Consider the following 13,790-nt stretch of genomic DNA (forward strand, 5'->3'; position numbering starts at 1 on the left):
CTTGGGATACAGACCCAGTAATGGCCCTGTTGGATCAAAAGATATATACAGTTTTATAGCCCTGTGTGCATAGCTTCAAATCATTCTCCAGAATGGTTGGATCATTTCACAACTCCACCAAGAATACATCAGTGTCCCAGTTTTCTCCCCTCCCCTCCAACATTCATCATTATCTTTTCCTGTCATCTTAGGTAATCTGAGAGGTGTGAGGAGGTATTTCAGACTTGTTTTAATTTACATTTCTCTAATCAATAGTGATTTAGAACATTTTTTCATATGATTATAGATGGTTTAATTTCATCATCTGAAAATTGTCCATTCATATCCTTTGACCATTTATTGATTGGGGTAGATGTTCCTTTTAGAAGATGAAATCCATTAAATGAATTAGAGAAAGACCAATTTATCAGACAAAATGATAATACATGCTTTCTGGGTGATCTTTAAAAGTCAGTATAGCAGATGGAGGAAAAAAGGAACCAAGTTCATCTTTAAATGCATAGAAGAAGATCTAGAAGACAACGGGAGCTGTAGAATGGGAGACCATAAGGAACCACATGGATCTAAGGGAATAGCAGCCTGGACAAAGTCAGTTGCCACAAAGAGAAATGTCCAGTCTTTAGGAATGAGGTTGTTTAAGCCAGTTGGACACAAGGAGTCTCAAGGGAGTTGTTGTGTTGCTGAACTTACTAAAGACCTCAAGATAGCCAGTATCTCTTTTCTCATGGAAGCCTGAAACTGTTTTCTCTGTATACAGGGAAAGTCTCTTCACCTTTCCTTATTTTCAAAGGTTATTTTGTATTTTTAAATAGCATTATCCACAGGTCTTTGATAATCTTGAGTTACCGTTTGGAAATGGAGTTGAAAGGAGACAGATGAGGGAAAAGTATACTCTGAGAAGGGCAAAACATTTAACATTGAAGTGTTTTTACTAGAATACTGCTTCTGGCTGGGGACTTGAAGCTAAAAAAAGAAAGAGAATAACAGAACATCTAATACACCTTCTTGGAACATAAAAGAGGCATTTAAATTGAGAAACTCAATTAAACAACAAGTCAATAGCGAGGGAGGAGGAACAAATAGAAGATAAACACTGCACTATCATGTTCATCATACTCTCTACCACTGGCATAACTGAAAGATGGTAGGATATCAAAGTCTTATAAAAACACATACACAGAAAAACCTTATTACTGAAGAAAGGTGATGAGAAAATATTAATAACAAAATATCAATAATCAATGAGAAAATCAATGAGAAAATAGCCTATATGTCTACTTTTCCATCTTTGCAAAATTATTTATGAAATTAATTTACACATATATTGAGGGAATGGTCAATAAAGATATGAGAAGGGAAAATGCCAAATGGTATTTTACAGCCAATCAGTTGACTGAAAAAATAGAAAGAAAATAAGTTCCTATTGTATTCATTATTTGTTAACTGTTTTTAAAAAATGTTTTCTTAAATGCTCTCCTTAAAAAAGGTGTCTTCCACATATTTATTGATATCATGCTGGATTATTACTTGAAAGATGTAAAAACAGATAAATTTGCCCAGTAACCTTATTATTAATCACAAGTAATGCATAAAATGGAGATGTTACATTTACCAACGGTATTGTCCAGCTCAAATTCCAAAATTAAGAGGGATTCCCTTGAAGGTGAAGTCTTCCAAATTCAAGTGGATTTGGACTTATTTGTGTATCAAAGTTTGTTGACTGTAGCAAGTGAAAGGAACATTGCAAAGTCTCCTAAATGAGTTTCATAGTTCACTCAAAAGATTTTGGACTATTTAACCATATGTGAAAAACCAAATGGATAATGTCTAGATCAATAATTCTCAAAGTTTTTAGTTTCAGGACTATTCTACAATCTTAAAAAAAATATTGAACTTTTAAAAATTGAACTTTTAATTTATTGTTATTGAATTCAAAGAACTATGAGTTATATCTATCAATATTCATTGTTAGAAATTAAAGCATCTTAATATCTGCATGAAAATAGTTTTGACTTGCAAATTCCCTAAAAGGATCTTGGGGACTTTCAGAGATTCCCAGATCACACTTGAGAAATGCAGATCTAAATTATACTACAGATCTGAAAGGGGAAAACCTAAGAACTGATCAGTACATATAACTTGCATAGGCACTAGAAATGGAAAAACTGGATCAGAATTGAGCTAGATTAAGCAAGTGGGCCAGATTATATTTGGAAAATTGTGCAATGCTTTTAATGACTTCAAGTTTCTCCCTGAAACAAAGGCTCTTTTTTTTCTTACCTCAATATATTTCTAGTCATGCTCTATGGCCACAAGCCATGGAATATTCTAGCCTCTGAAGAATGGAAGTTTAGTTTCACTCAAAAGGCAGTGGAAAAGTGGCTTATGAGGAGCATGAGCAGGCTGCAAAATATTGTCAATAAGCATTGATCAGGAAAAGTGAATGTCATAAGAAAAGGAGTTACACAATCATATAGTATGAGTAAGATATAGATAGCCCATATGTTCCTTTGATATCCCTAGATATCAAGGGATCTAGAAGAAGTTAGTCTCTCTATTCTCCTCTGATTAAAATGGACCCACCATGGGAGAATTTTTGGGAACATGAAGAAGAATTGTCATTTGGTTTCAAGTTAGTCATGGATAACTTGTGATCTGCACCCTCAGGATGGAAAAGAAAAATCAGAATACCTCAGTCTTCTAACTTGCTCATTGTGTTCTTAGTAGCTCACTACTTGGAACATCTATGGGGTATATGGAGTATGCAGGGAAGGCTAGCACTTTTCAGAGCTGCATCTTTATCTTTGGTGTATACCTGTCACCTGACTCTCACTTGTGGCTCCAAGAAACTGTAGCAAATTTAGCAGAGACACCCTGGTAAAACTGTCTCTGCAAGAGGGCTAAACCAGGTTAAGGGTAAGTGACAGGTCTCAAACTTGTTGCTGAGTTAGGGGGAGATTTATCCCAAGCATGTGAAGACTTCCCCAATGAAGACATTGGAATGGACAGATGAGAACAATTTGTTCCAACAGCCATGACAGTGGCTAAAGCAGGAGCTGTGGAGTGCTTAGAACTTGGACAGACATGGAAGACTTCAAGGTCATCCACTGCATCCTGGGTCACTGCCAATTATCCCTCACTTTTGTCCTTATCCTAGACTTTGATGACTCTAGACTTTTTTTTTTTAGAGAGTGAGACTGATGACTTTATATACAACCCTACCTCACTTAATTTCAATTCACACTCAAGACATCACCCTGTGATGTCATTGGTCCTCTGAAAACAAAGGATGAATAACAGCTGTTTAGAGGTTATATTCAAGAGATTTTGGGTGATCATTTTCTAGGTCCTGTTTATCAAAAAAAAAAAAAACAAAAAACTGGAAAGACAACTTGACACAACTTGATAAACCTCATACTCCTAAACTATACACTCCTTCCTCTCTTGTTCCACTACAGAATAACATAAAGAATACTGGACTTGCAATTACCACAAGTTGAGTTTAAATCCTGTCTTTGAGATTTACTAGTTGTATAATTATAGGAAAGTCCAACATTCTGAACCTGTTTCCTTCTCTGAAAAATGGATAATAATATCTGAAGTACTTATTTCATGGAATGGTCTTAAGGAGAAAAAGATGATGAATATAAGTTGTGTTCTGTAAGTGTTAAAGTAAAAGATGTGTAAATTATCATCATCCTCATCTATGATCCAGGCAAACTGGGGCCTTAGTTTCCTTGACTATAAAAATTCTGGAGATGACCTCTAAGGTCCCTTTCAGCTATGATTTTACACCTCTCATCACAGGGTCCCATCCACCTCTGTGATTTCCCACTTTAGGTCTTAAACCCACCAACTTTGCCTCTGCCCATTTATGTTTTTACCCATTCAACCATCACAAACCCAGCTGAAAACCTTTCCTGCCCCAGGCCTTCTTAGACCTTTCTTTGTACCTGACTTAGCCACCCATCATGTTCTAGCTTGTATTATAGTTTATATGGGTATGTGTTGTCTTCTTCCTACCAGACTGTAAGTTTCATAAGGGCAAGGACTACATCCTATTCATTTTTGTTTCACTCCCTAGCACTTAACCCTTCTAGAGTGCTCTGGTCTTTAAATGTGTGCTTAATGAAGTGCTTGTATTGAATAATAAGGGAGATAAATTTGTTGGATGTACTGGAAAAATCTTAGCAACAAATTAAAATGCAAGTTCCTGAATCTCAAGGCAATAATTTTACCAATTCTTTGTAGGTAACTACATGAGTCTCTATTAAGGATACCATGGACATGCAAAAATCAGACATTTGTTTATTGCTGAATCATTTTATTGGCCTAGTAACTTGGGCTCTGCCCTCAGCATAAATAAATTAGCATCAGCACCAGTCATAAGGGATTATACCCCTACTGGTGAAAGAGCTTTTCTGCCATAGAAAACACAGTTTGGGGGATTGGGGCCTCTACTTCCGCGGGGCTGCAGTGACAGCAGGCTTCTCCTCCCGAGTGATAGGAATGGTGCGCTCTGGGCCAGTGGCCTGTTTCCTTGGTCCATTCACAGTAAGGACCCCATCAGATGACAGAGACGAGGTGATGCAGAGTGGGTCCACATCAGCTGGGATCCGGTACTTCCTGTGGAATTCCCGAGAGATGAAGCCGTGCTCATCCTGGTCCAAGATAGAAAGAAATAGGAAAAGAGGGAAGGAGAGACAGAACAAGAAAAGAAATGATGAGAGCAGTAACACCACTGTCCATAACCTAGTCACATTGTCGCCCCTCCTTCCTCCTCACTACTGGGGTAAGTGAAGCACTTCTGAGCCTAGTTTAGTTTGGTGATTCAGGCTGGAGTCAAGCAAGAATTCCCTAGGTATGGTATTTCTTCAGCAGAATTACTAGGAGGTTGGACCAAATATCCTTCAGTTTCTAAATCCATGACGGAGAATCTCCTCAGTGGAGAGGAGCCTAGTTGAATTTAGGAGTCCCAGGGCTACCTTTATTATGTTGAATCATAGACAAAATCTACAATCTATCTGCTCTGCTTGACATTGGAAATGACAGTGAGCAGGTAGAATCAGCAGATTCCACCTGTATATCTTCAGTTTGATCTTCTATCATTCTAACCCAGGAATATGCTGGAGCCACTTTGAATCAGCTTCTGAGAGTCAATTATTAAATTTGCAGTGTAAGTCTCTACATCTAAGGATAAGGACTTTTTTTTCCTTTCCTGGACTTAAGAAAGTGATAGGAAAAAATGTTAATAATGCAGATTAAATTTAAAAGTTTTCTCTGCATAGTTTTTCTTTAAATTTTAATTTTTTTTCTTAGAGAGCTGATTGTTACCAGTACATCCCTGATTCCAACCCAAAACACTTGGGCAGAAATGTACTCCACTGAAATATGTTGAATATAGTTTGTCACAATGCCTACAATTTGGGATTAGTTGCTAGAAAAGAATCTTCTCCAAGATTTGATGTTTATTTCTGGATAAAGACTGCAACCAATCTTTTAGTATCCAAAGGACAAGGCGTTAGGCTAACCTTCATATTCTCTGGCCCTCCAAAACTTCTTCAAAAAGCAGTTTCTCTCATAATTTTCCTATGGTGTTAATGTTCTGGGAATTAAATATGACTCTGAAACTTAGAACCAGAGATACAGACTAGAAATAGGCTCCAAATAGAATGATGACTTTCCTGAATAGCATAAAGACCTCTTGGTTTCTAACTAGGATTCACCCAGCTCTGAGAGTTTCAGGAATCCTTCTTCCCACCACCCAATAGCAGTTTCTCCTTCCCCCTGACACAGCAGAAGAATAACTGTTTAGAGCAAGGAGACAGGGCAAAACTGCCAATACCTGTCGCTCTTCATGCTTTCCATGAACTTCAATCACATCCCCCAGCACTTTGACCTTGAGTTCTTCTGGGGAGAAATGTTTCACATCCAGGTTTACTGAGAACTTGTCCTTCTCCAGTCGCATCTAGAGATATTAGAGAAAGTTCAGGAGAGGTGAGGGCAAGGAAATTAAGATTCTCATTCTCTCATATTCTCTCTATCTCTTTCTGTCTCTGATTTTTATTTATCTTTCTCTGTCTCTGCCCTCTCCCCTCTAGGGGGCACTGATAAGCCAAGAGATAAAACACATCTGCAAAAAACCTATTCTATCCAGGAATCCTTACTTCTTCCCTTCTCTCCCCCACCTTTTGCCCTACACTCTGGCAAGATACCTTGCTTTACAAAATCAAAGCTCTGGCTATGGAACCTTGGCCACCAACTCTTAACTGAGCTTATCAGCCTGTGGAGAAGACAGGATATTCTCAAAGAGGTCCAAAATGTGAGCCAGAATGCCCACCGTATGTCTACACTAAACAAAAATGGGCTGAGCTATAATTCTCATGTTCACCACTGCCCTACCCTTTTCAGTTTGCCAAATGCAAATCTTCTTGTCTCTGGATATTTATCTGTAAAAACAAAGACCTCTTCTGCTGGCTCCTCCGGACTGCTGAGTTTCCCACCCACTTTATCTAGAAACTACTCAGCTTGCCCTTTCAATGCCCTTGCCCACTCATTCACTTGGACTCCTGTTTACTCATACTTCAATATTTTTAAATGAGAGTGTTGTGACACAGTTCTTATCTGCCAATCTAGTCTATTCACCTCTTCCTAAGCAGAATACAAAGCCAGAGCCTTGGACAGGGGTACAGAATTTGAGCTAAGAAACAAAAAGGATGGTCTTATGCCTTCCTTTTTAAGCCCAGACTAATACTCCCTTCTAACTCAAAGAAACCCAACAATTATTGGTAGGAGGTTGACAGGCAGGAGGGAAAGAAAAATGCTTTTTATGATCTTACACAGGGATGTTAAAGAGTAAGGTCAGAGGCCCCTGAATTCTGGAAGAACACAAACACAACTAAAATAAAACCTTCAGTGAATGCTGAGGCAAATTCTGGATACTTTAAAGCAAAAAAGTAACCCCTATCTAATAATGTCAAATTAGGGTTTGCCCAAAAGCCAGGAGGCAAATGAAATGACCTCAATGGGTCCAAAGGGACTTTATTAATAGGATATTTTGATCCTATCCTTCACAGAGAGGCTAAAATAAACTGGATAAGCCTTGCTGAGAAACTGGTAGTGACCTCATCTTTCTACACTACCAGGCACAGATGCATCAGACATCTGTGTTGTTGATGGTTATGAGATAGTCTGTTGGAAAAGCTGAAGCTAGGAGCTCGAAGAGATGGATTGCACCAAAAATCGATGCCCGCAAGAACCTAGCTATTGCTTGGCAGAGGAGGGAAGACTTACCTCTGAGAGCCCAGTCTCCACCCAGCTAGGTGTTCGAAGGAAAGAGGGTCGGAGGTAGAAGGGACTCAGGGCCGTGGAGGTAGGGAAGAGGTCAGACTCCAGCAGATGCTCCCCAAAGAACTGGTCAAAGATTCGGCTGGGTGAGTGGAAAGGGAAGAAGGGGCGTCGGATCCAGGGATGGTGGATGGCGATGTCCATGGCTAGGAGAGTCTGTGGGCTATGGCTGGCTGGGCAGCTCCTTCAGCCCAGGCTCCAGCTAGGCTCTTATATAGCCAGCACCCGTGAAGGTTCTGGAATGGTGATGTCAGGAGTTTTATTATCCCAGTTCATGGAGGACTGGTGATCGGGGATTTGGCTGTGACACACACCCAGTACTCACCAAGCTAAGAAAAGAGAAACACAAACATGTCTGAGCTGGCAAGGGACTGGTCCTGGCCTCCAAATATGGGTGCTTTCCCCGCCCCTTGTTCCACCCCCCCCCCCACCAGCCACCCCTCAACACTCTGGTTCTCCCTCCCCTCTTGCTAAGGCAGAGCCAGGAATCCCAAGCAGCTTGCCCCTCCCCCTACCATTATAGTCTCACATGCCAGGGGGATCAGGCCAGCAACTATCTTGGGCCCAGGCAGAGACTGGCAGGGAAGGAATCTGCCTGGGCTGGGCCCCAAGGACATTAACTCTTTGTGGCTCCTCGGAGAAAGAAGGCCAGTGGTCACAGCTCTGTCATTGTCCAGACATTTGTGTTGCCCGGGGTAGAAGGCAGGAATGAGGGGAAGCCCTTGACATCATTCTAGCCAGAAAGGACTCCTGCCTTCTCACTAGTAATCCGACAGGGGAAATAGGGTAGGGGGTGGTTGTCGAGGAAACGTGCTTATAGAACTGGAGAATCTTAGAGAAAAGGAGCGGCAGAGCAGGGATTAGAACTCAGTTTTGGAAAAGGAAGGAGAGCACCGGAACACCTCTGCCCAGCATAGCAGAAGGTACCTTGGTCTTGTAGTGAGAAAAACCTGAGTGTGAATTCTGCCTCGCACACTTACTAGCTGTGTGACCTTGGCCCAATACATCCCTTCCCTGCTTTGGGTCTCAGTTTCCTCATTTCTACAATAAGGCTGGGCAGAACATCCTCCAAAATTCCTCCTAGTTTGGAGCAATGATGCTCGATACTTAATTCTCAAATGACTAGCAGATTAGGTTTAGGAAGATGCCCAAAGATTTAGGGCTTTGACACGTGGGATGGAGGCAGTTTGGGAAGTCTCCGGGACGGATGAGTATGCCCTCCTTGGATCCGAATCCAGTTTACTCAACCCAGTTGAGCAGCTGAACAGCTGAGCAACCGGATCCGAGAGGGAGCCGGTGGGGGAGGAGGTCACAGTCCGCCGAGCTTCCTCCTCCTCTCCCACCGAGGCTCCGCACTATTTTTGGACAGTGCCGACCCCGCCCCAGCCCCAGCCCTCGCGGGGTCCTTTCCAGAGCACTGGCTCTTCGTCCTGGCAGGAAGGGCCCGCCGTGTCCGCAGGGGCTGATCGGTGGCTGAAGGTCCATCTGGGGCCATGTCGGGTCGCTCGGTGCCACACGCCCACCCGGCCACCACCGAGTACGAGTTCGCTAATCCGAGCCGCTTAGGCGAGCAACGATTTGGGGAAGGTACGGGATTGACGCCGCTCCCTCCTCCCCTCCCCCTCCACTGACTTGGAGGGGCTGCTCCCACCTCATCCCAGCCCGTACTAACCATCACCCCTCAACCTGAACTAAACTGACCTCCTGAGACTGATTAGGTCTCATCCAAGACTGACTTCTCCCTTCTGGGTTATTGCCTCATTCCCTTCCTGATCCCCGGTCATCTGACAGGGGGATCCCAGGGGATGGACAGGAGGCACAGTCCTTAACTGGTACCTTCTCTCCTGCCCCATCTTGGCTTCAGGTTTTTTTCTTTCCTCTGTCTCCGATCCCCCAAATCCTATTATAGTTTTTGCATCTTCCTCTTCCTCTCTCCATTTTACTGCAGTGAGGGGGCAAGTGAGGGACCCTGTCCCTTGCTACCTAGGTGACTTTGGACCAGTCACTTAGGGGCTCTGGGCCTGTTAAGTCTCTACTAGTGTAACTTTAGCCATCACTCTCTGAGCCTCGGTTTCCTGACTGAGTGAGGGGGTTGGTTGATGGCCTCAACGATCCCTTTCAAAGAGCTCCCAACGAGTGGTCCCTTCTCCTTCTCTCCATCCACTCTTCTTCCTTACACCTTCCCCTCTTTTGGCATGTTGCTTTCCCTTTGTTCGCCCCTCCTCCCCCATACCTTTTCTCCCTCACTTTCCATCTCCTTTTATACTTCTTTCCTCGGTCGTAATCCCCTCCCCTACTTCACCCTTTCTTTCTGTTTACAGGCCTGCTCCCGGAGGAGATCCTGACTCCCACCCTGTACCATGGCTACTACGTGCGGCCGCGGGCAGCACGGGCCGGGGAGAGCCCAAGCGCGGGGGCCTCGGAGCTCCGTCTCAGCGAAGGCAAGTTCCAGGCCTTCCTGGACGTGAGCCATTTCACCCCGGATGAGGTGACAGTGAGGACGGTGGACAACCTGCTGGAGGTGTCTGCCCGGCACCCTCAGCGCTTGGATCGACATGGCTTTGTGTCCCGTGAGTTCTGCCGCACCTACGTCCTGCCTGCTGATGTCGATCCCTGGCGCATTCGGGCTGCGCTCTCCCACGATGGCATTCTCCATCTGGAGGCTCCGCGGGGAGGAAGACGGTTGGACACAGAGGTCAATGAGGTCCACGTTTCTCTGTTACCTAGGCCTCCTGACCAGGAGGAGGAAGGGGAGGGGGACATGATGGGACTCTGAGGATCCCAAACCTGGCACCAAGCAAGTTCCTTTCTGTCTTAGGGGAGGGGCTTTTGCTGTGTGGTGATGAGAGCACCTGCCCACCAGCTCGGAGGCAGCTGCATCTCGTGGGAAAAAGGAAGGAAAAGGGGAAGGGGAAACGGGATGGGGAGGTGACCTGGGGAGGGGGGAAGGAGAGTAGTGATTTAAAGGAATTTCTATCTAGTGTGATCCCTTAGAACATGTGGACATTGAACAGCCTTGTTATTCAGTTGTGGGTAGAGATGAATAAATCCAAATCCTAGGGCCCTGTTTGTGTTTCACCCTGTTCTGTGTCTGGAGAATAAGACTAAGAGTGAGGAAAGAAGTCCTAGACAAGGGCTGCAGAACTTCTGGCTGGATAGAGTGCTCATAATTTGGATATGCTGAGTTCAACTCCAGACCCAGCTCACAGCTGGATGCTGTGATTACAGCAGGACATTGGCACTGACTCCTAATCAGATTCCTAGCTCCGATTTTCTCACAATACAACAAAGCCAGAGTGATCCTGGTAGGGGATGAGAGCTGTGCCATCCAAACAAGCCAGAGGGCATTGTCTGGGCTGGTGATTAGAAATACAAAAACAAGGGTCTCCAGACAGTCTGGGCTTTTCAAGGTAGAACTTGGGAGGGGTCTGGGGGACAGAACAGAACATGTTTTTGTCTAGGCTGGGTTGCCTAAAGCAATGCTCTTCAGTTCCTGGGCAACTAGACAGAGTTCTCACCTTCAAGGGGGCTTAAAACAGCCAGGGAGCATGAATACTGGAATGAATGAATGAACGAACAAATGAATGAATGAAAAAGCATTAGGCAAGGAATCTTCCTCCTCAAGCACCCTTGTGGCCTGAACTGTCCATAGCAGTCACACATCATGGATTTTTAGAGGTTTTTAAGATTTTTAAAGATCATCCAACTCAATCCTTTATTTTATATATACAAGAAAACTGAAACCCAGAGACTTAAAATCCTAAATCTGGAGATGGGCAAGATCTTAAAGAGCAAGTAGACCAACCTCTTCATTTTACAGATAAGGAAACTGAGGCCTATAAAGAAGTGACTTGTTTCATTTGATGAAAGTAGGTAGAAGCAGAGCTGAGACTAAAATCTGCTCCTAATCTGTTTTTAAAAACTTTTAAAAGTTTTCAACTAATAATAACTTATCTCCCTGCCATCTCCCCTGCTTTGTAACAAATATGCATGGTTAAGCAAAGCAAGTTTCCATATATATCATGTCCAAAAATTTATGTTCTGTCTTCATTTTTAGTCCATCACTTTTCTGTCAAGAGATAAATAGCATCCTTGATCCCTCTGGAACAATGGTTGGTCATTGTGTCATTTTGAGTTCTATAGTCTATCAAAGTAATCCAATAGGTATTGGACTAATACATAGACTCTCTAATTCATGAAATTTCCCATAACAGGAATCAAACTGCTCAATCAACTTCTAGCACTTAAGGGAAGAAGAGGGTCCAGGCTCAGATTTCAAGTTGATGTGTCCAGAAAGCTGGTATTGCTTTCCTGGGGAAGCAGTGTTGAAGGAGGCTCTAAATTCAAGAAAGGTGAAACTATTGGGTGTCCAGGATAGCTTTAGAGAACCTGGACCCTTAATCATTCTTCATTCAGTCCTTGAATTGACAACACACACCCAACAACTTCCAATAAATTATCTCTACCACCAGCCTGTAATTGTTAACTGAAAATTCTCCATTAGAAGTTAATTGGGATAATCAGAGAAATGCAAATTAAGACAACTCTAAGATACCACTACACACCTGTCAGATTGGCTAAGATGACAGGAAAAAATAATGATGATTGTTGGAGGGGATGTGGGAAAACTGGGACATTGATTCATTGTTGGTGGAGTTGTGAACGAATCCAACCATTTTGGAGAGTAGTTTGGAACTATGCTCAAAAAGTTATCAAACTGTGCATACCCTTTGATCCAGCAGTGTTACTACTGGGATTATATCCCAAAGAGATTATAAAGAAGGGAAAGGGACCTGTATGTGCACGAATGTTTGTGGCAGCCCTTTTTGTAGTGGCTAGAAACTGGAAACTGAATGGATGTCCATCAGTTGGAGAATGGCTGAATAAATTGTGGTATATGAAAATTATGGAATATTACTGTTCTGTAAGAAATGACCAACAGGATGATTTCAGAAAGGCCTGGAGAGACTTACAGAACTGATGCTGAGTGAAATGAGCAGGACCAGGAGATCATTATATACTTCAACAACAATACTAGATGATGACTAGTCCTGATGGATCAGGCCATCCTCAGCAACAAGATCCAACAAATCATTTCTAATGGAGCAGTAATGAACTGAACTAACTATACCCAGAAAAAGAACTCTGGGAGATGACTAAAAACCATTACATTGAATTCCCATTCCCTATATTTATTCACACCTGCATCTTTGATTTCCTTCACAAGCTAATTGTACAATAATTCAGAGTCTGATTCTTTTTGTACAGCAAAATAATGTTTTGGTCATGTATACTTATTGTGTATCTAAGTTATATTTTAATATATTTAACATCTACTGGTCATCCTGCCATTTAGGGAGGGTGGGGAGAGTAAGAGGTGAAAAATTGGAACAAGAGGTTTGGCAATTGTTAATGCTGTAAAGTTACCCATGTATATATCCTGTAAATTAAAGGCTATTAAATTAAAAAAAAAAAAAAAAAAGAAGTTAATTGGGAACAGCTAGTTGGTACAGTGAATAGAGCACCAGCCCTGAAGTCAGAAGGACCTGAATTCAAATCTGGTTTAACACTACCTAGCTGTGTGACCCTGGACAAATCACTTAAGCCCACTTGCCTCAGGAAAAAAAAAATTAATTTATTGTCTCCAGTTAAAATGTAGTACTAGTGAGATTAACACAATGGGTATTTTAATGTGATTGATTCTTCAGTAGCTAGAGGATCTATGTATGATATTATCAGTGCTGCTTACTCCTCCCCTCCTTTTGCCAGTATTTACCCATCCTATGTAATTCTTGTCCTTGCCTTCCAATAAATCTTTAATAGAGGTTCTATACAGGCATTGATACCAGTCAAGCATGTGGACTATCCAATAGTCATCCTTTGCTTTTGTTACTGGCCAGCTCATCTTTTTTTCTGGTCACATATTTCTCTGATGACATCTTTCATCTTTCTTTTCCTCAGGTCATTAATAATATGTTCCAGCCTGCTCATATCTACCATTCAATTCTCTGTGTATTCATTAAGCACCTTCTATGTGCAAGGTATTTTCCTAGGTGCTGAGGATTCAGATAAAACAATCCCTGCCCTTAAAGGATTTACATTCTACTGGGGAACAATAGGTTCACATATAATTAAATTCAAAATATAATATATAATTTGTAATAATTACCTGATAACCAGGGGATCAGGAAAGTCCTTGTGTAGGGAGTAGCACTGGCTTCCCCTGAGCTCTAAAGGGAGGTGAGTTTCTAAGAGTTAGAAGTAAGGGAGAGATTTTCAGGCATAGAGAACGATCTCTACACATATTTATATATGGAAGGGGGAGATAGAATAACACATATAGGGAATAGCAACTAGGCCGCTTTGACAAGAATATGGCGTCTTGAGGAGAATGAATATAAAAGTAATCTGGAAAAGGAAGGCTGGAGCCCTGGACCTTTCTA

General features: G+C 42.3%; 2 protein-coding genes across 3 annotated transcripts; one reads left to right on the forward strand and one right to left on the reverse strand.

The window, feature by feature from the left end:
• Positions 1-4,292: 4,292 nt before the first annotated feature.
• CRYAB (crystallin alpha B) lies at positions 4,293-7,682 on the reverse strand. Of its 2 annotated transcripts, none has more exons than XM_031961175.1 (3): positions 7,294-7,682; positions 5,846-5,968; positions 4,293-4,661 (listed from the first exon to the last, which is right to left on the reverse strand). In XM_031961175.1, exons 1-3 carry the CDS (start codon positions 7,489-7,491, stop codon positions 4,458-4,460), a joined length of 525 nt encoding a protein of 174 aa, XP_031817035.1. In that variant the 5' UTR covers positions 7,492-7,682; the 3' UTR covers positions 4,293-4,457. The 2 variants fall into 2 exon arrangements, with proteins under 2 accessions (XP_031817035.1, XP_031817036.1); XM_031961176.1 differs by lacking the exon at positions 7,294-7,682 and adding an exon at positions 6,216-6,395.
• Positions 7,676-11,935, forward strand: HSPB2 (heat shock protein family B (small) member 2). Its single transcript, XM_003764241.2, has 2 exons — positions 7,676-8,934; positions 9,669-11,935. The coding sequence occupies exons 1-2, from the start codon at positions 8,841-8,843 to the stop codon at positions 10,121-10,123; spliced, it is 549 nt and encodes a 182-aa protein (XP_003764289.1). The 5' UTR covers positions 7,676-8,840; the 3' UTR covers positions 10,124-11,935.
• The last annotated feature ends 1,855 nt before the right edge of the window (positions 11,936-13,790 follow it).

Source organism: Sarcophilus harrisii, chromosome 3, assembly GCF_902635505.1.
Source record: "Sarcophilus harrisii chromosome 3, mSarHar1.11, whole genome shotgun sequence".
In the NCBI taxonomy this organism is placed as follows: domain Eukaryota; kingdom Metazoa; phylum Chordata; class Mammalia; order Dasyuromorphia; family Dasyuridae; genus Sarcophilus; species Sarcophilus harrisii.

What these genes read in the sequence shown, in the direction of transcription:
- CRYAB (XM_031961175.1), bottom strand. Translation starts at nt 7,491, where the DNA reads ATGGACATCGCCATCCACCATCCCTGGATCCGACGCCCCTTCTTCCCT. An exon ending in TGGAGACTGGGCTCTCAGAG is followed by an intron (nt 5,969 to 7,293) that starts GTAAGTCTTCCC and finishes TAATATCTCTAG; the next exon opens with ATGCGACTGGAGAAGGACAA. An exon ending in GAAAGCATGAAGAGCGACAG is followed by an intron (nt 4,662 to 5,845) that starts GTATTGGCAGTT and finishes ATCTTGGACCAG; the next exon opens with GATGAGCACGGCTTCATCTC.
- HSPB2 (XM_003764241.2), top strand. Translation starts at nt 8,841, where the DNA reads ATGTCGGGTCGCTCGGTGCCACACGCCCACCCGGCCACCACCGAGTAC. An exon ending in CGAGCAACGATTTGGGGAAG is followed by an intron (nt 8,935 to 9,668) that starts GTACGGGATTGA and finishes TTCTGTTTACAG; the next exon opens with GCCTGCTCCCGGAGGAGATC.